The sequence below is a fragment of the Theropithecus gelada genome, chromosome 16 (assembly GCF_003255815.1).
Source record: "Theropithecus gelada isolate Dixy chromosome 16, Tgel_1.0, whole genome shotgun sequence".
Lineage (NCBI taxonomy): Eukaryota > Metazoa > Chordata > Mammalia > Primates > Cercopithecidae > Theropithecus > Theropithecus gelada.
Genome location: NC_037684.1, coordinates 57,148,159 through 57,174,044, shown reverse-complemented (window position 1 = coordinate 57,174,044; position 25,886 = coordinate 57,148,159). Strand labels below are relative to the sequence as shown.

The 25,886-nt window shown below is 50.8% G+C and overlaps 3 protein-coding genes across 11 annotated transcripts; 1 reads left to right on the top strand and 2 right to left on the bottom strand.

The window, feature by feature from the left end:
• Positions 1-6,089: 6,089 nt before the first annotated feature.
• LOC112610164 (diazepam-binding inhibitor-like 5) lies at positions 6,090-6,502 on the bottom strand. Its single transcript, XM_025363497.1, has one exon. It carries the CDS (start codon positions 6,441-6,443, stop codon positions 6,090-6,092), a length of 354 nt encoding a protein of 117 aa, XP_025219282.1. The 5' UTR covers positions 6,444-6,502.
• On the top strand, positions 6,502-13,982 carry GEMIN4 (gem nuclear organelle associated protein 4). 6 transcript variants are annotated; one of them, XM_025363015.1, is made up of 3 exons: positions 6,552-6,718; positions 9,415-9,509; positions 10,510-13,926. In XM_025363015.1, the coding sequence occupies exons 2-3, from the start codon at positions 9,455-9,457 to the stop codon at positions 13,674-13,676; spliced, it is 3,222 nt and encodes a 1,073-aa protein (XP_025218800.1). In that variant the 5' UTR covers positions 6,552-6,718; positions 9,415-9,454; the 3' UTR covers positions 13,677-13,926. The 6 variants fall into 6 exon arrangements, with proteins under 6 accessions (XP_025218797.1, XP_025218800.1, XP_025218801.1 ...); XM_025363014.1 differs by lacking the exon at positions 6,552-6,718 and adding an exon at positions 7,093-7,679; XM_025363017.1 differs by lacking the exon at positions 6,552-6,718 and adding an exon at positions 7,093-7,679 and having other exon boundaries at positions 9,415-9,514.
• Positions 13,983-15,565: 1,583 nt separating this feature from the next.
• Positions 15,566-25,659, bottom strand: FAM57A (family with sequence similarity 57 member A). 4 transcript variants are annotated; one of them, XM_025363028.1, is made up of 5 exons: positions 25,433-25,648; positions 25,042-25,125; positions 20,279-20,480; positions 17,703-17,798; positions 15,566-17,194 (listed from the first exon to the last, which is right to left on the bottom strand). In XM_025363028.1, exons 1-5 carry the CDS (start codon positions 25,552-25,554, stop codon positions 16,925-16,927), a joined length of 774 nt encoding a protein of 257 aa, XP_025218813.1. In that variant the 5' UTR covers positions 25,555-25,648; the 3' UTR covers positions 15,566-16,924. The 4 variants fall into 4 exon arrangements, with proteins under 4 accessions (XP_025218813.1, XP_025218814.1, XP_025218815.1 ...); XM_025363029.1 differs by lacking the exon at positions 17,703-17,798 and having other exon boundaries at positions 25,433-25,659; XM_025363030.1 differs by lacking the exon at positions 20,279-20,480 and having other exon boundaries at positions 25,433-25,659.
• Between the last annotated feature and the right edge of the window lie 227 nt (positions 25,660-25,886).

Here is a 25,886-nt window from a genome sequence, read left to right as displayed (position 1 = left end):
CAAAATCAAGCTGTTACACCAGTCCCTAAGTCTCATCATTTAAAGTGGTGGCCAGGTTCGGATTTTTAAAAATAAACTTAGGAGATTGGAAGGAATTGACTCAGAGGATCCTGGTTCCAAAAGAACATACATAGAATTACTTGTAAATCATAACCTCTGCTGTCCTCCCTTACTGGCAGGGCGCGGGGCATGGAAATTTTGGTTGCGTTTCAGCTTATCTTCTTACAGGTGTGATACTATTATACCTTCACTGAGAGAAAGAAATTATCATCCAGCTCTACAGCTTTTCATTCAGCTTAAATTCTGTATCCTGGGGAAGCAATCTTGAGTTTCAAAGCAAACCAAGTTATATATGGCCCTCCTCTAGGTAACTGGTTTTTTTTTTTTTTTTTGAAACAGAGTTTCACTCTTGTTGCCCAGGCTGCAGTGCAATGGCGCGATCTTGGCTCACTGCAACCTCCGCCTCCTGAGTTTGAGCGATTCTCCTGCCTCAGCCTCCCAAGTAGCTGGGACTACAGGCATGCGCTGCCACGTCTGGTTAATTTTGTATTTTTAGTAGAGACGGGGTTTCTCCACGTTGGTTAGGCTGGTCTCGAACTCCCGACCTCAGGTGATCCACCCACCTCAGCCTCCCAAAGTGCTGGGATTACAGGCGTGAGCCACCGTGCCCAGCTTTTTTTTTTAATACATGTGGAAATTATTATATGAACTTTGAATAACCAGATAAACTTCTGCTTCTCTTTAGAATGTATGTTAATTTTCCTATTTCCTATTAGATTAAGTAATTTTAATGTTCATCTCTAGTAATATTGTCCTCGTGAAAAGAAACGCCTTTTCCCAGTGTATTGGACCGCTATAATGTGGCCCTCGAAGTTTGTTGTAGTAAAATAAGTGATTTATGTAAGTACTGAATGACTGAATAACATACACTGGTTTCCCTTTTATCTGCTTATCTTGTATTTTGCATACCAAAACATTTTTCTCCTAAATATACAACTGTGCATGATAGTGGGCACCATGCAGGGTGGAAGATAATGCTGTGTGTCTCCACGGGACATTTTCGCTTTAGGAGATCTGCCTCCTTTTATTTATTTCATCGCTTGTCATGTCTTTTGCGTTGTTGCATTTTGTTTTTGTTTTTGTTTATTTTTGAGACAGAGTTTCACTCGTCACCCAGGCTGGAGTGCAGTGGCACAACCTCGGCTCACTGCAACCTCCGCCTCCTGGGTTCAAGCGATTCTCCTGCCTCAGCCTCATGAGTAGCTGGGATTACAGGCATGTGCCACCACGCCCGGCTAATTTTTGTATTTTTAGTAGAGACGGGGTTTCTCCATGTTCGTCAGGCTGGTCTTGAACTTCTGACCTCAGGTGATCAGCCTGCCTCGTCCTGTTGTGTTTTTTTTAAACATTTTATTCATCCTAAAGCCCTCGAGTGTACAACTTTGGCTTTTTATCAAGGAATCCAGAAGCTTGCTTCTGCACAGTTCAGTTAAGTAATTCTAAACCAAAAAACAGTAATTTTTAAAAATTATTATTTAGGCCAGGTGCAGTGGCTCATGCCTGTAATTCCAGCACTTTGGGAGGCTCAGGCAGGTGGATCACCTGAGGTTGGGAGCTCGAGACCAGCCTGACCAACGTGGAGAAACCCCATCTCTACTAAAAGTACAAAATTAGATGGGAGCTCGAGACCAGCCTGACCAACATGGAGAAACCCCATCTCTACTAAAAATACAAAATTAGGTGTGGTGGCGCACGCCTGTAATCTCAGCTACTCAGGAGGCCAAGGCAGGAGAATCCCTTGAACCCGGGAGGTGGAGGTTGTGGTGAGCCGAGATCACACCATTGCACTCCAGCCTGGGGAACAAGAGCAAGACTCTGTTTCAAAAATATATGTATATTATTTAGCTATTCATAAGATCTGCAAAAACTAATTTTAAACTAAAGTTACTACTTTCCCCCATCTGGGGGATATGATCAATTAGAAAATGAGGATATAAGAAAGAGAGCTTTGCCCAAGCTGGTGTTTTGTTTTTGGTTTTGAGACATTGCTCTGTCAGCCAGGGTGGAATGCAGTGGCTTCATCATGGCTGTCTGCAGCCTTGACCTCTCAGGCTCAAGAGATCCTCCCACCTCAGCCTCCTGAATAGCTGGGACCACAGCCACGTGCCACCACACCCAGCTAATTGTTTGATTTTTTGTGGAGACACTCTCACTGTGTTGCTCAGGCTGCAAGTGGTGTTTTAAACAGATGAAGCTGGAAAGTTCTTCAGCTTCTCCAGAGTTGTTTTTTTTGAATTGGGGGGTTATGGAGCCTACATGTAAATACAAGTGTACCTTGAGTTAAATCTCCAGAAAGATTTGGAATGGCCGTGTTGCCAGAGCTCTCCTAGTTAGCCTGCAGGAGTGTCTGAAGTCCATGTCTGTCTGACATGTTACCGGAATTAACAAACCCAGGGACGTTCAGTGCTCCTTCATGTGACTTTCTGGCTATCTCACCTGCCACTCAGTGCCGCTGTGATTTAGCAGCCAGAGTTTTCCGGAGACCTCCAATGTGTCTGTTGAAATTCGGGGCAAGAGTTGAGAAGTTTCCCTGTTTGTTCTAAGAGTTCTTACCCTTACCTTAGGCGAAATCAATAGTAAATTTACTCTGACTTTAATGATCAATAAAGAAGTGCCCTTGCTTCATCCTCTTTATATAAAGCAATAGAGTCACATGGTTCAAAAATCAAAACAATATGAAAAGGTATTTTAAACCAGATAAGTGTCTGAGACAAGTCTTGCCCATTTAGAGGTTTATTTTGCCAAGGTTGAGGATGTGCCTGAGAAGGAGAGACAACCACAGATCTGTGGCCCGCACTCTTTCCAAAGAAGATTTTTAGGGCTTTAGTATGTGGGATATGATGAGGTTTCTCTTCAAATAATCTGATCAATATTTTATTCTTTAATTCTTAGTATCCCCCCATTTTATCCTTTTTTCCTTTGTTAGATGCCCAGGCATGCCACAGTACCAAGTGTTATCATTGCCAGCTCACATTCCTTTCCTTATTTGGAAAGGGGACTTTCTAGCTCATTACAGACACCCCTTCCCCTTCCTCTCCACTTTCTTTTACGTGCCCACGCTATCTAAAAAAATCAAGTGTTTAGCCAAGTGGGATTAGTTTAGATTGTACGACCCAACCCCGGCCAATGGAAAAAGGTACAGGGGCAGGACTTGTGTCAGGAATAAAGGCTCTTGTGCCCCTTTGTTCAGGTGTGCTCTCATGGCAACTGGCCGAGGCACCCCTCTGCGCAGAAGTAAAATTGCTTTGCTAAGAATCCTTTGAGTGTTCAATTTCCTTAGGATTTTGAGCGTTATTCCTAACAAGTATTTAAAAGGGAAAGAGCAGAAAGGGAGGGAAGAGGGAAAGAAAAATAAAGGAGGGTAGGTAGGGAGATAAGTGGTTACATTCTTGTGAGGCTTTGATTAGCGCTCACCAAATCTACATGTCATAGTGAAAGGAGGGGGTAGAGGAACAGTTATGCATTCAGCTCAGTGAATCTACATTTAGCGCTCACCAAACTCTACATGTTACAGTGAAAGGAGTGGGCAGAGAACAGTCATTTATGCATTCAGCTCAGTGAATCTACATTTAGTGCTCACCAAATCTATGTGTTAACAGTGAAAGGAGCAGGCAGAGGAACAGTCAGTTATGCATTCAGCTCAGTAAATGTATATTTAGCGCTCACCAAATCTATGTGTTACAGTGAAAGCAGTGGGCAGAGGAACAGTTATGCATTCAACTCAGTGAATCTACATTTAGCACTCACCAAATCTACATGTTACAGTGAAAGGAGCAGGCAGAGGAAGTTATGCATTCAGCTCAGTGAATCTACATTTAGCGCTCACCGAATCTGTGTTACAGTGAAAGGAGCAGGCACAGGAACAGTCAGTTATGCATTCAGCTCAGTAAATCTATATTTAGCCCTCACCAAATCTACATGTTGCAGTGAAAGCAGCGGGCAGAGGAACAGTTAGGCATTCAGCTCAGTACATCTACGTTTTGTCTCAGGGCTGGTGAGGGATGGTTTCTGGTGTTGTCTTTGTCCCTTACCTATGAAGATAAGCTGTTAATTTATATTGTCGGGTGAGGGAGACCACCTGGGGAGATATGTGGACTTCTGTCTTATAGCTTATCTGTTTAGGAACAAAAGGAAAAGTTTTTTGCATGTTCCATGACTCAATTTCCAACCTTAACTTTTCCCTTTGGCTTAGTGAATTTGGTCCCAAGATTTTATTTTCCTTTCACAGTATACCCCATGCCCATCAATCCCATTTCCCCTGCGTCCTATAGGTAACCCCTTCGTAAGCAAATACAACTAGATAAATCCTTATTTTCTCTCTTTTTAAAAACTTTATTTTGGCTGGGCGCGGTGGCTCAAGCCTGTAATCCCAGCACTTTGGGAGGCTGAGACGGGCGGATCACAAGGTCAGAAGATCGAGACCATCCTGGCGAACACAGTGAAACCCTGTCTCTACTAAAAAAATACAAAAAACTAGCCGGGCGAGGTGGCCGGCGCCTGTAGTCCCAGCTACTTGGGAGGCTGAGGCAGGAGAATGGCATAAACCCGGGAGGCGGAGCTTGCAGTGAGCTGAGATCCAGCCACAGCACTCCAGCCTGGGCGACAGAGCAAGACTCCATCTCAACAAAAAAAAAAATAAATAAATAAAAACTTTATTTTACTGTTACTTTCTGCTATCCTAATTATGGCATATTTTTACTTTCTAGGTTCTGTGATTTACAGTGTTCTGGCTATATAGACAGCTTCTAAATTGTCACCACATTTTGGAATAAGATGTATTATTTTTACTGTTTACATTTAACATGAATCATGATCCTAAGTGCATCAGAACGTCTTCATAACATTCACCAAAGAAGAGAGGGCAGCACTGCTCTTCTCCAGTGTGGCTCTCGCCTGGTCCAGTTACCAGAAATAGTTCTTTTGTCGCTGTGATGTCCTGGGTGGGCTTCATTTTGTAGTAATGTGCTTTGTCTACAGCAACTTCCTGCAACTATGTGAACAGATCTTGAAGACACACAGTGAGGTCTGTTTCCTTTGTCCTCTTAAGTCTTTATGGTTGTTGCTTCTATTGTTTTATTGGTCCCAATGAGAACTGGAGCTGACCTGATGTCATGATCTGTGAAAATAGTTTCTATTAAGGAAGAAGTACCAGGAAATCCCATATGCCACTGTAGCCCTGCCTCTCTGGGTACCATTCACTATTCCATACTGCAGCTGCCATGCACAATGGTTGTGCATTGAGGCCCCCGTGATCATTAACAGGAGTAGAAGCTGGGTTCAGACACTCTGGCACTTGCATAGGTCAAGGGGTGTGTTGTGCTCTTGCAGCAAATCCAACATAGACATCCATATGCATATTGTCCCACCAACATCCCCTAAGCAGAAACCAGGGTTAAGTACAGAACAGTCCCGAGAACATTTGGGTTGCCCAGCCTTAGGTGAGCCTTTCTGGGGCTGGGATTTTGACACCAATCTGCTCCATTGTTTCTCAGCTGCTGCGTTCTGACCCATCAATTGTTTCACCGCATTATCATCACGGAAAGCTTGGTCTCCCTCAAAACATGAACTTAGGAGGCCCTGTGTTCCAGTGGGGGCTTTTGGACTTCAGTGTTTAGGACAGAGTCCCGCTCCCCTTTGTGGTGTTGGGGTATTAGTGAATCCGCCTTGAAGAGAGAAGGGGCTGGGGCCTCAGCCTCCCAAGAGGCCGTCACTGGAGAATGGTCTCCTGCCCTCAGATCTTGGGCATTTCCACAGCACACTGTCCCCCTCTCTCCTGCCAAATACCTACCTACGCTCTTGTAATAGGAGGGCTGGGAACTCCACCCAAAACCATACAAAAAGCCAGTCTGTGTATTTGGACGCCTCCCCAGCACTCAGTCACCGAGTTCCTCCAGTTCCTCTGTTCCAACAGCAGTCGGTCACGCTCACGCAGTGTAAGTGATTTATTGATGTCTCGGCTAAGCTTGCGACAGTTTCAGGACGTTTCAGCCATCAAGGTCTAAGAAGCCCTTTCCATTCCCGAGGAGCCCTCAGCCAGCCTCCTTCTTCTTCAGCTCCTCACTCTGGCCGCCTAGCTCCTCACGGCGTCCATCTTGGACACCCCTTGGTTCGCGCTCCATGCCCCCCGCTTCCTTCTTCTTCAGCTCCTCCACTTTGGCCGCGTAGCTCCTCATGGCGTCCATCTTGGACACCCCTTGGTTCGCGCTCCAAGCCTCCCACTTGGCCCTGGCCTTCACGTCTGAGGCCGGAGGGGCGGGGATGCCGCAGTCGCCCTGGGTGGCCTGTTTGTAGAGGCCGTAGATCAGCAGCTTCTCCGCATCGCCCACAGGACCCTTCAGCTGCTTGAGGGCCGCGCGCGCCAGCTCGAACTCCACTTGGCACATGAGCGGGTGGAGGCGGTGCCCGGTGCTAGAAGCTGGAGGTGGAGAGTTGGAATGGCGGTTACTACTCGATCTCAGGGGAGCAGGCAGGCACACGATGTTTGTGTTTTCTCAAGCACAGGCTGCAAGCTCGGGGTCCCGCGTACTGGCGCCACCCCACCGTGTTCGGGCGCACACGGTGCATTTTCTGGGGAGCACCAGCCGTCAAAAGCGTCTAGGATCCGGGCCGCTGCTGTCTGAGGGCTCGGCGCCGCGCGGCAGGAGCGCGTCGAGGGACTGTGTGGGGGGCGGGCTGGACGCGTGGGAGTGGAAGCCTCGCGCGGTGCGGCCGCGCTGGGTAGTGGGCGGCCCGCGGGAGGCGCTCGGTGGGCGTGAGCTGTGTGCGGGGCACGCCCGGGGTTACCGGGTGAGGGTGAATGCGGGGCCGGGGACTGGTGAGCCGCACCCGCTGAGACCCCGGAAGCGGGCCCGGGCAGGGGACGGTGCGGAGGGGTCTGGGGAGCGACTCGCGGTACCTGAGGGTGGGTGGGAGGCCTCTGCCGGAAGGCGGCGCTGTGCGCTTGGCGCGCTCGTTCGTGAGGACTGCGCGTGCGCGGGGGAGACTGTGGGCGGGGCCGGGCGGGGTTGTGGGCGGGGCCTGAGCGCCGCCGCCGTGGCGCCTGCGCCGTCCATTGTGCTGTGCGTCCCGCGCCGCGTTCGCGTTTTCGGAGTAGAGGGGGCGTTAGCCCCGCGCAGCCGCCGGCGTCGCCGCCATGGACCTAGGTGGGTGTCGCGTCTCCTCAGCCCCGGGCTGCGTCCCGCGATGCGCCACCGGGACGGTGCCGCCCCGTCGCGTCTCCTCCTGCCGCGCACGTTCGCGCGGGCCCGGGCCAAAGCGTCCCCCGCGTCGGGGCGGGTCTGGGGGTCCCCGGGTGGCCTTGACGGGGGTGGTCCGGGTCCCGCTGCGCGTTGGGCCGTGTCTTGGCCACTCCGCGGGAAAACACCGAGCAGACGTAAAGTGAGAGCCCCTGGAAACGCCCGGGGCCCGGGGCTCGCGCACGTGCTTTGAGAAACGGGCTCTCTCCGAGCACCCCCGGGTGCCCCGGCGGCCTCATTTCCTGAACGGCAACTGCGTTCTTGAGCAAGCGTCTTACGCTCCGAGTGTCCTGCGCTCATCAGGTTTCCTCATCGACAGAGCTGGGAGAATGGCAGTGTGTCTCCCCACTGAGTGTTGGGCGACTTTTCATGGAGATCGCCGAGGTACAGTGTCCCGTGCGGGGCTGCGCGGGTCACACCGCGGTTGGGGCGGCTGTGTCCCTGAGGCGTCACTTTCTGAACCTGCGTGCGTCCTGATTCAGAATCTTGCAAGGTCTGGGAGAGGGGGAACCCTGGAACTAGGAGCTCCCTGCTAAGTCTCGACACAGGCTGCTAAGACCAGGAGGCTGTTCTGGGAGAGCTGGGGGTGAGGCACCCCGAGATGTGTCAGCAGTAGTAGGCTGGGGGGAAATGGTCTGTTCCCCGCCCCCAGAGAGCTCTTCAGGAGCGGAATGGCAGAGCTCTTAGGGCTTGGAGCCTTTCAGGCGTAATTGCTTCCCAACCCCACCACATTCAGGCGGGGGCACCCTCAGCAAATCGTTTCTGCGCCTCAGTGTCTTCTTCTCTAAAACGGGAATAATAGTCCTCAAAAGGTGGTTGTGAATCGAAGAGATCTTACATGTGCACCACCTAGCACCGTGCCTGGCGTGGAGTAGGCGCATAATAAACGTTAGAAGCGGGCTCTGGCAAGCACTAGTTAACCATCCGTGATGAAGCACCGGAGTATTTTCCAGCTGGTAACTGCCCTGGGACTTACTACTTCAAACGGTGGGTACTTACTGCGCCTGGAAGGCAGGTGTTGAGGGCCAAACATCTGCTCAGCTAATCCAATAATGGAATAAAATAAAATTTACCGCGTCAGGAGGGACCATATTTTGGGACCCTGGGAGAGCCTCCTGAGCCAGAAAGAAGGGCCGTAACCCCCAGAGAGGTCCCCTCTGCAGCCTGACCTTCCCTGGGAGTCAGACTCAGCCACTGTGAGCTGAGATGGATTGCCTCCACAAGTGGGTTACATAGTGCTGAACCCTTGTCCTGCTGCTGCTCTCATAAATGGTGGGAAGGGTAAGATGGTCCTTAGTTTCCTGGAGTCAGTGTTTTCTCTGCTGGTGTCTGGCCTGGGAAAATGGGGAATATGAGCTCTCATGGGCATGAGAGACTGAGGAAGGAGTAGCATCTCTCAATCCTAGGAGAGGGGAGAGGACTCAGGAATGAGGAATAGGAAGCAGTATTTGTACCCTCGTTTTAGTTTCTAGGCCAAAGGAAACATGCCTGATAAAGGCCTACATCCTTTGATGTTTCTGAGCTGAGGGAGGCAAAGAATAGTGACAAGATTCTGGTCCTGCCAACTATGAAAAGATTTGGGGAAACCAACATTTACTGAGCACCTAACTACACTCTGTAACCTGATTCTTATTGTAGCTGTATTTATCTATCATAGCGTCCCGGGGAGATGGGGTCGGGAGATAGCAATACCAACCCACTAGAAAGGGCTTGACTGGTATATATCACATGATCCTCAAAGTTATAACATGAAGTCTGTATTATCCCCACATATGCAGAAGGGAGGCTTGGAGAAGCAACTTGACCAAGATCACATCCTTTTTTTTTTTTTTGGAGATGGAGGGGGGTCTCATTATATTACCCCAGCTAGTCTTGAACTCCTGGCCTCAGGGATCCACCTGCCTCAGCACCCCCCAAGTAGCTGGGATTACAAGTGCTAGCCACTGCACCTGGCCAGAATCACATTGTTTTTAAATGGCTGAGCTAGGATTTAAACCCATGTCTGATTAAACATCCCAAAATGCTTTCCATGGTAAGTCTGTGTCAATCGTTAGTTCCCTGAAGGAAGGCTTAATCTAGCACAGTATTTTCTGTATCTACTCCCTGGTTTCTCCCACAGAGCAGGGCCATGAGTAGCTTGTTTTTGACCAGAAGGAGCTATGGGGTGGACTGTTTCCCTGAAAGGTAGAAGAATGTTTGAAGCCTGTTCCCAAGGCAAGGTTGTAAAGGGTGAAGGCAGGGCTTGTCTGATTCCTTCTGTGCCCATTACCCTGTGGCTGTGTGATTGCTGTGTGCCCGTTACACTGTGGCTGCTGATTGCTTGTGTGCCCGTTACCCTGTGGCTGTGTGATTGCTTCTGTGCCCGTTACCCTGTGGCTGTGTGATTGCTGTGTGCCCTTTACCCTGTGGCTGTATGACTGCTTCTGTGCCCATTACCCTGTGGCTGTGTGATTGCTGTGTGCCCGTTACCCTGTGGCTGTGTGATTGCTTCTGTGCCCATTACCCTGTGACTGTGTGATTGCTTGTGTGCCCATTACCCTGTGGCTGTGTGATTGCTTCTGTGCCCATTACCCTGTGACTGTGTGATTGCTTGTGTGCCCATTACCCTGTGGCTATGCCCCCTTCATCTGTCATGAGAAGCTCAGCTGTCATGTCCTGTGGTACATGCTCAGTGGCCCCTGTAGTTTGCCTTCCTTCTATTTCTAAACCCCTCTCCCCACATCCTCTGCTGGCCCACCCTTTGCTGGAGGGTCTGGCCTCAGCAGCCCAGCTTTTTCTTTTCACACACTTTTCCTGAAGGATCTCATTCACTGTCTTGGTTCCAGTGATCCCTCTGGGCAGATAACTCTCAGAATCACATTTCCCAGCTGACTTCCCTCCTGAACTTCCACCCGGCATTTCCATTGCTGGAGGACGTCTGTACCTCGATAACCAAAGCTGAACTCATCCTTCCTCACACCTGTTCTGATTCTCCAGCATTCCCTATATGTGATGCCACCCGGTTCCCAGGCCGGAGAGCTCGGAAGCCATTCTGGATTCCTCGGCCAGGTCCTTCTGACTCCAGCTCTGCAGTGGCTCTTGTAGCCATCCCTTCTCCCCTTCTGCTGATGTCATTTAAAACCCTTGTCATCTCTAACCATGACCACCTACTAACAGCAGTGGCCATCTGGAAACATTTTCACTACACTGTCTTATTTGGCTTGTCTACGTGCAGGGCCCTTGAACATCTGTGAAGAAATGACTATTCTGCATGGAGGCTTCTTGCTGGCCGAGCAGCTGTTCCGCCCCAAGGCACTGGCAGAATTGACAAAGTCTGACTGGGAACGTGTTGGACGCCCCATCGTGGAGGCCTTAAGGGAGATCTCCTCGGCCGCGGCACACTCCCAGCCCTTTGCCTGGAAGAAGAAAGCCCTGATTATCATCTGGGCCAAGGTTCTGCAGCCGCACCCCGTGACCCCCTCCGACACGGAGACACGGTGGCAGGAAGACCTGTTCTTCTCGGTGGGCAACATGATCCCCACCATCAACCACACTGTCCTCTTTGAGCTGCTCAAATCCCTGGAAGCTTCTGGACTCTTTATCCAGCTCCTGATGGCCCTGCCCACCACCATCCGCCATGCAGAACTAGAGCGCTTTCTGGAGCACGTGACTGTTGACACTTCTTCTGAAGACGTGGCCTTCTTCCTGGACGTCTGGTGGGAGATGATGAAGCACAAGGGTCACCCGCAGGACCCCCTGCTCTCCCAGTTTAGTGCAATGGCCCATAAGTACCTGCCTGCCTTAGATGAGATCCCCCATCCTCCAAAGAGGCTTAGGTCAGACCCAGACGTGTGCCCCACCATGCCCCTGTTGGCCATGCTGCTCCGCGGGCTGACACAGATCCAAAGTCAGATCCTGGGCCCGGGGAGAAGGTGCTATGCGCTGGCCAACCTGGCCGACATGCTGACCGTGTTTGCGCTGATGGAGGACGACCCCCAGGAGGTGTCTGCAACCATGTATCTGGACAAACTGGCCACCGTGATCTCCGTGTGGAACTCAGACACCCAGAACCCCTACCACCAGCAGGCGCTGGCAGAGAAGGTGAAGGAGGCAGAACGGGATGTCAGCCTGACCTCACTGGCCAAACTCCCCAGTGAGACCATTTTCGTGGGCTGTGAGTTCCTGCACCGCCTGCTGCGGGAGTGGGGGGAGGAGCTGCAGGCCGTGCTCCGCAGCAGCCAGGGGACAAGTTATGACAGCTACAGGCTATGCGACAGTCTGACTTCCTTCAGCCAGAACGCAGCGCTCTACCTGAACCGCACCAGCCTGTCCAAGGAGGAGAGGCAGGTGGTCTCTGAGCTGGCGGAGTGTGTCAGGGACTTCCTGAGGAAAACGAGCACGGTGCTGAAGAACAGGGCCTTGGAGGACATCACAGCTTCCATCGCCATGGCCGTCATCCAGCAGAAGATGGACCGTCATATGGAAGTGTGCCACATTTTTGCTTCTGAGAAGAAGTGGGCCTTCTCGGAGGAGTGGGTAGCCTGCCTGGGGAGTAACAGGGCCCTCTTCCGAGAGCCAGACTTGGTGTTGAGGCTGCTGGAAACAGTGATAGACGTCAGCACAACTGACAGGGCCGTCCCCGAGTCTCAGATCCGGCAGGTGATCCACCTGGTCCTGGAATGTTACGCAGACCTCTCCCTGCCAGATAAAAATAAAGTCCTTGCAGGTATCCTGCATTCCTGGGGGCGAAAGGGCCTCTCTGAAAAGTTGCCGGCTTATGTGGAAGGTTTTCAGGAAGAACTCAATACGACTTTTAACCAGCTCACTCAGAGTGCCTCCGAACAGGGCTTGGCGAAAGCTGTGGCCTCCGTGGCCCGCCTGATCATAGTGCACCCCGAAGTCACGGTGAAGAAAATGTGCAGCCTGGCTGTGGTCAATCTCGGCGCCCACAAGTTCCTGGCCCAGATTCTCACTGCCTTCCCTGCCCTTCGGTTCGTGGAAGAACAGAGTCCCAATTCATCTGCCACGTTCATGGTGTCATGCCTCAGAGAAACCGTCTGGATGAAGTTCTCTACACCCAAGGAAGAAAAGCAATTTTTAGAGCTCCTGAACTGCCTGATGCATCCCGTGAAGCCCCAGGGGATTCCAGTAGCTGCTCTTCTTGAGCCAGAGGAGGTGCTGAGGGAGTTTGTCCTGCCTTTCTTGAGGTTAGATGTTGAAGAGGTAGACCTCAGTCTGAAGATCTTCATCCAGACTCTAGAAGCAGACACATGCCAAGAGGAGTACTGGCTCCAGACCTGCTCCCCGTTTCCACTCCTCTTCAGCTTGTGCCAGCTCTTAGACGGCTTCAGCAAATACTGGCAGCTCCCCAAGGAGAAGCGGTGCCTCTCTTTGGATAGGAAGGATCTGGCAATCCATATCCTGGAGCTCCTGTGTGAAATCGTATCAGCCAATGCCGAGACCTTCTCCCCGGACGCCTGGGTCAAGTCCCTGTCCTGGCTCCACCGCAAGTTAGAACAGCTGGACTGGACTGTGGGCCTGAGGCTGAAGAACTTCTTTGAGGGGCACTTCAAGTGTGAAGTGCCAGCCACACTTTTTGAGATCTGTAAGCTTTCGGAAGACGAGTGGACCTCCCAGGCCCACCCAGGCTACGGAGCCGGCACGGGGCTCCTGGCCTGGATGGAGTGCTGCTGTGTCTCCAGTGGCATCTCAGAGAGGATGCTGTCTCTCTTGGTGGTGGACGTGGGCAATCCTGAGGAGGTCAGACTGTTCAGCAAAGGCTTTCTGGTGGCCCTGGTACAAGTCATGCCTTGGTGCAGCCCTCAGGAGTGGCAGCGCCTTCACCAGCTGACCAGGAGACTGCTGGAGAAGCAGCTTCTCCATGTCCCGTATAGCCTGGAATATATTCAGTTTGTTCCCCTGCTCAACCTGAAGCCGTTTGCCCAGGAGCTGCAACTCTCCGTACTCTTCCTGAGGACTTTCCAGTTTCTCTGCAGCCAGAGCTGTCATAATTGGCTTCCTCTGGAGGGCTGGAACCATGTGGTCAAACTCCTCTGTGGCAGTCTGACCCGCCTGCTGGACTCAGTCAGGCTGATACAGTCAGCTGGCCCTTGGGCCCAAGGACCAGAGCAGGACCTGACCCAGGAAGCCCTGTTTGTTTACACCCAGGTGTTCTGCCATGCTCTGCATATCATGGCCATGCTCCACCCGGAGGTCTGTGAGCCACTCTACGTTTTAGCCTTGGAAACCCTCACCTGCTATGAGACTCTGAGCAAGACCAACCCTTCTGTCAGCTCCTTGCTCCAGAGGGCGCACGAGCAGCGCTTCTTAAAGTCCATTGCTGAGGGCATCAGCCCGGAAGAACGGCGCCAAACCCTGTTGCAGAAGATGAACAGCTTCTGACCTGCGCGGGGAGCTGGGCCCCAACATGGCGGGTCTGCAGAAGATCAATAGCTTCTCACCTGCATAGGGGGAGCGGAAAAGCTGGGCCTCAACATGGCAGGTCTGCAGAGGCCAGACCCGAGCAGCCTGGACTTGACGGTTACGTGATACTGTCCCCAAAAAGTCATGGCAATAATGGTGTACAGAAAATAGTTTGTTGGGTATTTATAACGTACAAACTATCATAAAAATTCTCCTCTTTTGCATCTCACTTTGTCTCTTCTAAGTCGGCCTCAGCAATAGCCCAGGATTAAGTATGCTCTGAAATTGGGTTTAGTGTCTTCAAGATCAAATGCAGCCAGGAGGAACATGTTCATAACTGGACTTTTCCATGCTAGATTTTGGCAAATAAGCCCAAAGTTGAAACCATGTGAGTCGAAAAAGCAGTACAGGGTACGTATAACCCCCTTCAAGAGTTATTTCGTCTTTTAATGTTTTTTCTTGAGGTATCTTGGAAAGGACAGCAGCTTGGAAAATAATCCAGTCCAGCCCTGGTTCTGCCTCTGGCCATGAGATTGCTGTGCCCGAGAGGCCTGCACAATTCTAAAGTGAGAGGATTGGAGGACCAAGATAAACTCAGCAGCGAGGGGCTAGGTTAATGACCTCAAGAAAATGGGTCCCCTCTGAATTGAGGAGTGTGTACAGTCTGTTGCTCAGGCTGGCTTTGAACCCCTGGCCTCAAGTGATCTCCCACCTCAGCCTCCTTAGTAGCTGGGACAATAAGCACTCCCACTCACCTCCCATACAGTCTTAACTCCATCTATTCAGTCACCCGCAAAGGGGCTACTGTGAAGAAGAGACCTGGCAAACCCAGCGGAGATGTGCTGAATGGATGAGTCACATTAGCTTCTGCCTTAGGAGGGGCTGTCGAAGTTTGGATGAATGAATGGTTTGGATAAGGGAATGACGTGTGCAGGAATGTAAAAAATGAGTTTGGGCCGGGTGCGTTGGCTCACACCTGTAATCCCAACACTGGGAGGCTGAGGTGGGAGGATCACTTGAGACCAGCCAACATATGAAGGCCCTGTCTCTTCAAAAACAAAAACAAAAATTAGCTGGGTATGGTGACACACAACTGTAGTCCCAGCTACTCAGGAGGCTAAAGCAGGAGGATCACTTGATCCTGGGAGGTAGAGGCTGCAGTAAGCTGAGATCACACCACTGCATGCCAGCCTTGGTGACAGAGTGAGACCCTGTCTCAAAAAAAAAAAAAAATTGAGAGTGGGCTAGACATGGTCACTCACACCTATAATAATCCCAGTGCTTTGGGAGGCTGAGGCAGGAGGATCACTTGCCAGGAGCTTGAGACCAGCCTGGGCAACCGAGATAACCTGTCTCTACAAAAGGAAAAAAAAAAAAATGAGTTTAAGGTGTTTGAGGTATGAGGAAACAGAATTGGCTGGGGACATGTTTATTGTGTGAGATGAACAGGGGGAAAAGAGTATGTCCCATCACTACCTCCATATCCACACCCTCCTTCCCAGTGGGGCATCACTCAGGTTCTCTCCTCAGGTAAAGTAGGCTTGGCTCCTTGACCAATAATCGGGCTTCCACTCTCCCAATTCCTAGTACAATTCACTTAGGAAGAAAGGGTCTCAAGTTACATGTGACCACTATACGCTTGAACTCTGGGAAACTTCAGTGTATTATTGGGACCATGAACCACACAAATAGGTTTGAGTAAGGTGTGAGCTAGACCTTTCTGGAGGCTGACAGCACTCACAACACACCCCTCTGCTAGTTACATGGACATAGACGTGGAGCTACAGCACACAGCAGCCAGTCAGGTTGGGTCACAGGATGATTCTTGCAGGAAACTGATATCGATGTATTTCACAAATGAGAATAAGTTGGGAATGTTAGTGCAATTTAATCACCGTAAGGGTGACTTAAAGATACACTGATAGTTTAAAAAACAAAAAAAAGACAATTAAAAAATAAGCGTTTTGTTCTTTAAATGGTACCCATTAAACAGTCAAAATGAGACAGATCATTCAGTCCTTTAGACGTTCACAACTAATTAAAAGGCACTTTAAAAATCCACTTTTTAAACTACCACTTGAGAACACATGGTAGCACAGTCTCGAACCCATCCTAGTTGATAGGGAATGATGAGTGTTGGCACCAGAAAATCCTGCTTGCAGAAGGGGGCGCAGGTGTCGGTCCACAGGACAGCCTCTGGCCAGGCTGGCTGCCCTCTCGCTCTGCAGCCTTCTGTGGCTAAAGGGCAGGACACTCACACAGGAATGGGCCTTGCACCACAAGCTCTGGCGTATCAGGAGGCTGAGTACTCAAGTATTCTGCAGTCTAGATGACACGTTTTGTGGTTTGGAGTACAGAAGTTGGTTTTCACATCACATGAAAAGGACGGTGTCATAGAGTGGGGTTACCCAGTAAACATCTACCAGAGCCTTCATTTCATGTTGCCCGTGTAGTTTTTATGAGCATGTCCTCTGCATGTGGATATGGGGAAAGCTGGGCATGAAGGGGTGTGTTAAAAAGAACAGTATCTGTGACTGACTGCAGTACGCTCACAAGTTTGACACTGTCAGACTTACCAAGTCAGCCTGCAAAGGTTGTGCTGGCCTCTTGGCCACACCTACCTACTCAGGCTCCCATCCTTGCCTCCTGCCTGCCCCCACCCCCAGCCCCACCACTTCTGATTGGAAGTCAGTCAACTCTGACCCATGGATGAGAGGATGACGCAAAGAACCAATGGGTTATCTAGTAAACGATCAAAAACTACCTACCCACAGTGATCGTCCCAGGCCAATGTCACAAGAAGACATTACTTGCTTCTGTGGGCCCAGTGCCGTGGGTACTGCCCTGAGTGGTTGGAAAGGTAGGTAGCTGCCGATAGAGGGACAGGCAGATGCGCAGACGCTTATCACCCTGGTCCACCGATCACACCCCATGCTTCCACCTCGCAGAGCTCTTGAGATAAGACCCAAAGGATCCTTGGGCTTGCATTAAAACCACTTTGCTGTCCGTGGAGGTCTGACAGGACTCAATAGTTGTTACTACAAAAGTGCTTTTGCAAATAGGGCAAGTTAGAAGAAGGAGGTAATACGAATATTCTTTAGAAAAACTCAAATCCATCTGCTTATCAATACCCAAAAGTCTGAGGCCACCCAGGGCACAATTCGGTCCATGGAATGCTGAGTGGAGGAGGCAGCTGGTGTGAGGCTGCGCCCGACTCCCAGGAGCATTTAGCCATCCTTTTTGGCTTGGGGAGTGTCAAAGAGCCGGACTGCCTTCCTGCACAGCAGACAGAACCAGTAGAGCTGAGGAGCTATGAGGAAGGCATTGGCCATGTTGCAGTAGAAGGGGATGCTGAAGGGTACTTGGAGCAGGCTTAGTCCCTGCTGGCGGCCATAGGACCAGTACATGAAGGGGAAGAGAAGGATCCGACAGCAAAAGAAGGTGGTCAGTGTGAGGATTCCATTCACCTTGTACAGAAGGGTGTGCTGCTGCTTTAGCTGCAAAAGAAGAGGAAGGAAAAAGGTAAGGTCCCTAAGAAGCTGGGCATCAGGGAGCGACTGGCCCAAGTCCCACCACAGTGAAAGCCATGCAGGTGCAGGTGCTCATCAAGACCTTGGCTGTCAGATTCCCTGGCGCCCAGATGTTTGTCTAGTTTTCTAACACTTGGAGAAGACATTCTTGAAGACTATCATATTGATATGTACAGATAACCTCATTTTCCCCAATAGTGATGTTGAATTTGACCCAGGCCACCCAGCTAACAGGAGTATAGAAACCATGGATTGAAGTATGTGACCAGGGAAAAGATAGAATGAACTGTATCAAACTTAGATCAAACCTACAATTTCATCCCCATTGGCTGAGATGACCAGCCGACCTGTAAGGCTGTTGAAGGATCTCCCATCCCACTCCTCCTGGCATTAGGGATTTCTCCACACCTACCATCTCTGAAGGAAAAGCAGAATCCACTCCCTCCCACACTCCTGCCATTTCATTCATACATGCCTGAATCAGAACCCTGCCCAGTGACACAAATGGAGTGCTCAGTTCTGCCATGAAGATGCAGCCAACAAAGAAATCCCCGAGGTCTCCCCGAAGGCTCTGCAGGTGACAAAACGAAAAGGGGAAGTAAGTGGAGGTTAAGAAACCACCAGAAGGAAAATTCCAGCGGGGGCTATTGAAAAGGGTAACCGTGAAGGGCAAGGGCAGACCCAGTTACTGTCCCGCGGCTTCCGTGGCAACAGCACTTTGATGGTCCAAGCCCTAGGATCCAGAGGCAAATTCAGACAGGATGATGGCATCACACACCAAGCTCTGAATTTTGATGACAGCCGGAAGGAACGCTGCAGCCTACTTTTGTGTATCGAACTGAGTCATGCCAAGACACTCAGCCTGTTCGGTTCAACAAAATGTGCCAGGTCCTGGGCTAGATGTTAGGGTCTGAAAGCACCCTAGATGTTCTGGTTCCTAGATGGTAGGTCCCAGAGACTTCTTAAAGAATTTAGTGCACGTTACCTCTTTCTTTTTATGTATTTGTTTGTTTGTTTATTTTTGAGACAGAGTTTTGCTCTTGTTGCCCAGGCTGGAGTGCAATGGTATGATCTCAGCTCACTGCAACCTCTGCCTCCTGGGTTCAAATGATTCTCCCACTTCAGCCTCCTGAGTACTTGGAACTACAGATGCACATCATCATGCCCGGCTATTAATTTTTGTATTTTTAGTAGAGATGGGGTTTCACCATGTTGGCCAGGCTGGTCTCAAACTTCTGACTGGGATTACAGGCGTGAGCCACCTCGCCCAGCCTCCTTTTTCAGGAAAGCAATAAGCATGGTAAAATACCAGCTCTGCCACTTAGTACCACTGAGTGATATAAGAATACTCTTAGAGCCCCCGTTTCTTCATCTACAGCTAATAGTTTCTAATATTTAGCAAGCTACGAACTTTTAAATCACGTGCCTGGCAGGGTGCAGTGGCTCATGCCTATGATCCCAGCACTTTGGGAGACCGAGATGGGAGGATCCCTTGAGCCCAGGAGTTCCAGATCAGCCCGGGCATCATAAGGAGACCCCATCTCTTTATTTAAAAAATAATAAATAAATAAAACATGCCGGCCAGGAGTAGTTGCTCACGCCTGTAATCCCAGCCACTTTGGGAGGCTGAGGCGGGTGGATCACTTGAGGTCAGGAGTTCAAAACCAGCCTGACCAACATGGTGAAACCCTGTCTCTACTAAAACTAAAAAAATTAGCTAGGCATGGCGGCGTGCACCTGTAAACCCAGCTACTTAAAAGGCCGAGGCAGGAGAATCACTTGAACCCGGGAGGCAGAGGTTTCAGTGAGCCAAGATTGCACCATTGCACTCCAGCCTGGGCAACAAGGGCAAAATGCCATCTCAAAAAATGAATAAATAAATAAATGAATAAATAATAAAAATAAATAAAACGCATGCCTTCCCCCTGGCAGGCATTCAAGAACCAGGAGTTTCCCCTCAGCTTTCCCATTGCTTTTCCTTGTTGGGTGGGCTTTTATGGGGAAATGGATCTGGGGAGAAATTAGTAGGATATTTGTTTTGAGAATCTGTGTTTTGTGACGTCAGAATAATCCACACAGTGCTCTCTGACACGGTTGTGTTGCTTTGTATTATATTTGTATTTTATGTCATTTTTATCTTGTATTGAACTAAGGATAGAACCTCTGACAAACACTAGGGCATCACAGAGGGCTGGGGGTTTGTTAAAAAGAATGCTGGGGCCAGGCGCAGTGGCTCACGCCTGTAATCCCAGCACTTTGGGAGGCCAAGGCAGGAGGATCAATTGAGTCCCAAGAGTTTGAGACCAGCCTGGGCAACATGGAGAAACCCCTACAGAAATTACAGGAATTAGCTGGACGTGGTGGCGTGTGCCTGTGTTCTCAGCTACCTGGGAAGCAGAGGTACGAGGATCACTTGAGGCCAGTAGTTTGAGGCTACAGTGAGCTGTGATCGCACAACTGCACCCCACCCTGGGTGACAGAGTGAAACCCTGTCTCAAAAAAGAAAAACAAAAAGGATGTTGATGTTGATGTTGGTGAGGAGGATCACGAGCGTTTCACACATAATGGTGTTCCTCCACTGTTCACCTGGGGGAGGTGGCTGCTGAAGCAGCAGGCACAAGGAGAATGGGTGCCTACGAGTGGGAAAGAAAAGAGGGGCAATCCCGACTCCTAAGTAACGGTCAAGATGTCCAGCTCAGGCCAGGCGTGGTGGCTTACGCCTGTAATCCCAGAACTTTGGGAGGCTGAGGTGGGTGGATCATTTGAGGTTAGGAGTTTGAAACCAGCCTGGCCAATATGGCAAAACCCCATCTCTACTAAAAATACAAAAAGCCGGGCATGGTGGTGGGCACCTGTAATCCCAGCTACTCAGGAGGCTGAGGCAGGAGAATCACTTGAACCTGGGAGGTGGAGGTTGCAGTGAGCCGAGACAGTGCCACTGCACTCCAGCCTGGGCAACAGAGTGAGACTCCGTCTCAAAAATAAATAAATAAATAAATAAAGACATCCAGCTCAACCCAGCTGCTGGTCTGCTGTCCTGGAAGGCCATACCTGTGCGACTGGCACAAGGACAAAGAGAATGACCGCATGATGTGTGATCATGAGGCGGTTTCGACTTAGGAAGTTTCGAAGCGTGAGGGAGGGCCCACGGTTCTGGTCTCTGGTTCGGCACCAATCACAGAGGTACATGGCGTATGAGTCATAGATCATGTATGGAATCAGAAACCACACATACTCCCGGGCAAGCCAGTGCCTGAAAGAAAGCATATGAATGGCCCGTGAAATCATTGTGGATATCCATTACGAAGGCTCACAGCCAAGCTTGGTGCTTGATCAGCTATTATTACTCCAAATACTTGACAGTGAAGATGTTGCAACTGATAAACACGGAGAGCAGACCACTTTCCATTTCAGGGCTGATTCATGAGTGTCAAAGGCAAAAAGCAGGCATTCACTCAGCCCACCTGTTTAAGCAGCTTGCTGTCACTACTTGCCTGACTTAGCTACTAATTTGGAATACATGTTCTGGCATTTTGTGATAAAACTGATTTTGATATAGATAGATATACAAATAAATCAACAGCCCCCGCAAGAAGCTGGTTTGGAAAGTGTCCCAAATCACAAATCCAATATTTCTGGTTTAACTCCTTAGTTGCTCAACAGTTGGGGGTTTACTGACTTAAATCCTGGAACCTGTGAGTTTTGTGTCTGCATGTAACCCCACTCTACAGAGTTTCTGGGAGGCAACCCTGGCCATTTTCTTTACAATTCTAGAGCTAGCCAGGCGCGGTGGCTCAAACCTGTAATCCCAGCACTTTGGGAGGCTGAGGCGGGTGGATCACGAGGTCAGCAGTTCAAGACCCACCTGACCAACATGGTGAAACCCCGTCTCTACTAAAAATACAAAAATTAGCCAGGCGTGGTGACACGCACCTGTAATCCCAGCTACTCAGGAGGCTGAGGCAGGAAAATCGCTTGAACCTGGGAGGCAGAGGTTGCAGTGAGCTGAGATCGTGCCCCTGCACTCCAGCCTGGGCAACAGAGTGAGACGCTGTCTCAAAAAACAAAACCAAAAAAAGCAGGTCTGGAAATAAGCCTGAAGCTCAAGGGCCACATTATGGCAGTTAGGTACCAGGAGAGAGGCTAGGTCAAAAGACAGTTTTCCCATTTACTTGTCCAAAGGGGCTGAATCAGTATTTGCTGAATGGAAATAATAGTTGATCACTGTCCTAGAGCAGATTAGAAGGGAAGTCTCTACAATTCATACCACGTGGTTCCCAATGATAAAGAAGCATTCCACAGATGTTTTCTGTGAAGAAACATCTAAATGAAATCACGTACTATCCAAGGATTCCATTCACTTGGTCAGCAAATGTTTGATGCACATCCACGGGTTAGGTAGAAGATCATTCAGTTGTATGGTTCTCAAGCTACCTGAACATCAGAATCACCTGCAGTGCTTGTTAACAGCTCCAGTCCCCAGAGATTCTAAATTGTAAGCCGAGGGCCCTCAAATCTGTATTAACTTTGTCTCTGATTTCGGACAGAGCCAGTCCACTGAACTGCAACATTGGAAATACAGTCCACAGAGGCACCATCTGAATTTCTGCTCGAGCAACTCCACACTTACCACGGCGTAAATAATGCATAAACAAATCAGGCAAGCAAGTAATGGCAAGTATGACACACTTGTAGGTGAATTCATTAGCCAGGCTTCTTTTTTGTTTGTTTGTTTTTTTGAGACAAAATCTTGCTCTGTTGCCCAGGCTGGATGTAGTGGCGCAATCTCAGCTCACTGCAACCTCCGACTTGCGGGTCCAAATGAGTAGTTGGGATTAGAGGCACCTGCCACCACATCCGGCTAGTTTCTTTTTTTTTTTTTATTTTTCAGTAGAGATGGGGGTTTCACCATGTTGGCTGGGCTGGTCTCAAGCTCCTGACGCCTCAGCCTCCCAAATTGTTGGGATTACAGGCATGAGCCACTGCACCTGACCTAGCCAGGTTCCTTGTGACTAAAAAGATGCAGTACTTATTCCAGTGCCCATCTATGGTCTCAGGTGCTTTCTTGAAGCTGTTTCAAGTAAAATACCTACAAATAGCTACTAAAATTTTAGCTGAAATATAACTGGCCTCTCCCCTTGAAGGGAACCTAAGGTTTTCATATTTTCACCAATTCAGAGATGAGATCTGGAATTGTGACTCATGGGTAGACTCCTCTGAAGATTTATGAGCAAGAGATCTAGATTATAATCTTAACCACCACCAGCCTGTGATTTAACTTTCTTTGTAAAATGAAGATGATAATCCTTGTCTTTACCTGTCAAAGTGGCAGTGAAGATTACATAATTAAATGTGGGAAAGTCGGCCAGGCACCGTGGCTCATGCCAGTAATCCCAGCATTTTGGGAGGCCAAGGCGGGCGGATCATCTGAGATCAGGAGTTCGAGACCAGCCTGGCCAACATGGCTTTACTAAATATACAAAAATTAACCAGACATGGTGGCACATGCCTGTAATCCTAGCTACTCAGGAGGCTGAGGCAGGAGAATTGCTTGAACCTGGGAGGTGGAGTTTGCAGTGAGCCAAGGGCGTGCCCCTGCACTCCAGCCTGAGTGACAGAGACTCCATCTCAATTAAAAAAAAAAAGCAGGGGAGGGGGAGTCCTTTTAAATGTTAAAAGGTACTATACAGGCTGGGCATGGTGGCTCACACCTATGATCCCTGCACTTTGGGAGGCCTAAGTGCGAGAACGGCTTGAACCCAGGAGTTCCAGACCAGCCTGGGTGACAGAGCGAGACCCCATCTAAAAACAACAAAGTACTATCTGAATTAAGTACTTAAATTGAGAAAACAACCTGGAGCTGTGACCTAGCCATTTTAGGGGTCTGAACCCCTTTAAGAATCTGACTAAATCCTTGGCCCCATACCACATTCTGCCTATAATTTGGGGGAATTTATAGATAACTCCTCCTATCTAATCACATTCTATATGAAGACATAAAATGAGAAGGCACATAATAGAAAAATATTTAGTGTATGGTATATGAACCCTGAAAGGGCTTTTCTGGCCAGGCGCAGTGCCTCACGCCTATAATCCCAACACTTTGGGAGGCCCAGGCAGGAGGATCTTTGGAGGCCAGGAGTTCAAGACCAGCCTGGGCAACACAGGGAGACCCCTGTCTACCAAAAAAAAAAAAAAAAAAAAAAGCCAGGCATAGTAGTGTGTACCTGTAGTCCAAGCTTGGGAGGCTAAGGAAGAAGGGTGGCTTGAACCCAGGAGTTCAAGACTACGGTCAGCTATGATCATGCCACTGCACCTCAGCCTGGGCAACAGAGACCCTGTCTCCACGGGAAAAAAATAAAGTAAAAATGTGCTGGGTGTGGTGGCTCACGCCTGTAACCCGAGCACTTTGTGAGGGTGAGGCAGAAAAATGACTTGAGCCCAGGAGTTCAAGACCAGCCTGGGCAACATAGTGAGACCCTGTCTTTAAAAAAAAAAAAGAAAGGAAAGTTGAACCCAGCCACGCAAATATTAACCTCTGGTGTCTACAATCAACCTCACTTGGTCTATCTTCTCTTCGCATCTACTATTCATCACCAATAGCCAGTTTTGTTTTTAAAAAGGCAGAAGAGGTGGGGCGCAGTGGCTCACGCCTGTAATCCCAGCACTGTGGGAGGCCGAGACAGCCGGATCACGAGGTCAGGAGATCGAGACCATCCTGGCTAACACGGTGAAACCCCGTCTGTACTAAAAATACAAAAAAATTAGCCGGGTGTGGCGGCGGGTGCCTGTAGTCCCAGCTACTCGGGAGGCTGAGGCAGGAGAATGGCGTGAACCCGGGAGGCGGAGCTTGCAGTGAGCTGAGATCCGGCCACTGCACTCCAGCCTGGGCGACAGAGTAAGACTCCGTCTCAAAAAAAAAGAAAAAGGCAGAAGAAAAGCACAAAAATCATGACAGCAGGATTGATCCCAAGTAAGACTGCAGGCTAGAATGAAACAGACGGCCTGCTCAGGCCCCTCGCAGTCCAGTCTCAGCAGATGAGAAGCAGGACTTGGCAGAGCCCACAGGAGAGAGCAGGGCCTGGAAAGGCCGTTCAACTTTCCTGCACGTCCGACTGTGGTCCTTTAACTTGGGAGAAAGTGAGTGTGATTCTAGCAAGACCGGTGGGGGAAAAAAGAATTAAAATAAAAAAATAAAAGCACCACCATTGCCCAGGTCTAAATATTATACAAAGCAGACTATTCTGGTCTTAATTTATGATTTGTTTCACTGGAACTGCAACTAGGTGCACATTTCCTGACCTGCCTGTGGACTGAGCTCTAACAGACATACCCGTGTTCTAAGCGCTGGGAGCCTCTCCATACCCTTTAGCAAATCTGCAGGAAAAACGAGAGCGGCGTTTGCATGGAAAGGGGAGGTGGGTTTGTTCCTGTCCATGGGGGGGCTCTGCTAACCACCCTGGACGTGTATTAGCCAATGATGCTTCAGAGTGGGAACCCAGTGAAACCAGCTACAAGAATCAGAAGCCATACTCCCAAGCCGTAAATGCTTCCACGCTTCTCTCTTTCGTGAAGGACCTGGATCCCTGGCCCACGCTGTCCGCTCACACCACCTGAAATCAGACTCCGCCTCTGTCGTCCTCTCTCATTGCCGCGGACTTTCTCCTAAGCTGGGGGTGCTCGAAGACTCCGGAGAGGAAGAAGGAGTCCATTGTGCAGCCAGCTTTTCCCATTAGTCAGCTCTCTAAGCGCGCGTGTGAGAAAGAGCCACTGAAAGGTGACATTTGCAACAAGCCCCTGGCCCGGGCTCTTACCTGCCGGTGATCACGTCGTCGCAGGAGCGAATGATGACGATCCCCGAGCCGGTGGCCAGCACGGCGTGCACCGAGGAAACCAGCCTAGCGCGGGCGGAGAGGAAAACAGCGCGCGCGCTCAGTCCCGTCCGAGGACCGCCGAGAGCCCAGCCCAGCCCCTCGGCCTGACTCTCCCCCGCCGCCGGCAGACGTGGGGAGCGGGCTCCGGAGACTCACCGGCCGCTCCCGCCCGCCCCGGCCCCGCTCCCGCCAGGGGAGGACGCGGAGGGGCTTCGGTAGCTCGGGCCCCCCGGCTTCCTGCCGCCCCCCTTTTCCGCCCTGGGCCCCGCAGCCGGGCGGGGCGGGGTGGGCAGCGGCCCGGGCCTCGGGGGCGTCTCGGCGACGCCGGTACCTGGTGCTGATCATCACGCAGTCGGTGCGGCTCCATCCGGGCCGGGAGCGGCGCAGCGCCCAGGTGCAGAGCGCGAAGAGCCCCGGGAAGAAGAGCGCGCCCCAGGCCAGCGTCAGCAGCATCGGGGCTGCGGGTCCGGCCGCCTCGCTGGCGCCGCGTGGCTGGGTTCGGCTCGGCGCGCCCCGGCCCGGCCGCGCGTTTCTACCCCCCGCCCCGTCCCCGTCCCGCCTCCGCCCGGCGCTGGCCCCGATCCCGCGGCGCGGCTCTGCGCGTGACCAGGCCTGGCGGCCGCGATAAGGCGGGGCGGGGTCTCTCGCTGTCCCTGGGCCCCGAGGGTTCCCCGGCGTCCCCGGCGGGCGGGGGCGGAGGCGGAGGCGGGGGCGGGGGCGGGGGCGGGGCGGGGGCGGGACCGAGGCGGTGGCTCCGGCCGGGGCCGCGGCGCGCGCGAGTTCCG

Excerpts from the sequence above, each read along its gene's own strand:
- FAM57A (XM_025363028.1), bottom strand. The coding sequence starts at position 25,554 with ATGCTGCTGACGCTGGCCTGGGGCGCGCTCTTCTTCCCGGGGCTCTTC. Across the intron at positions 20,481-25,041 it reads GACGACGTGATCACCGGCAG|GCACTGGCTTGCCCGGGAGT; the intron begins GTAAGAGCCCGG and ends GCTTTCTTTCAG. Across the intron at positions 17,799-20,278 it reads TCCTTGTGCCAGTCGCACAG|AGCCTTCGGGGAGACCTCGG; the intron begins GTATGGCCTTCC and ends TGTCACCTGCAG.
- LOC112610164 (XM_025363497.1), bottom strand. The coding sequence starts at position 6,443 with ATGTGCCAAGTGGAGTTCGAGCTGGCGCGCGCGGCCCTCAAGCAGCTG.
- GEMIN4 (XM_025363012.1), top strand. The coding sequence starts at position 6,538 with ATGTTTGTGTTTTCTCAAGCACAGGCTGCAAGCTCGGGGTCCCGCGTA. Across the intron at positions 6,719-10,509 it reads CAGGAGCGCGTCGAGGGACT|GGCCCTTGAACATCTGTGAA; the intron begins GTGTGGGGGGCG and ends GTCTACGTGCAG.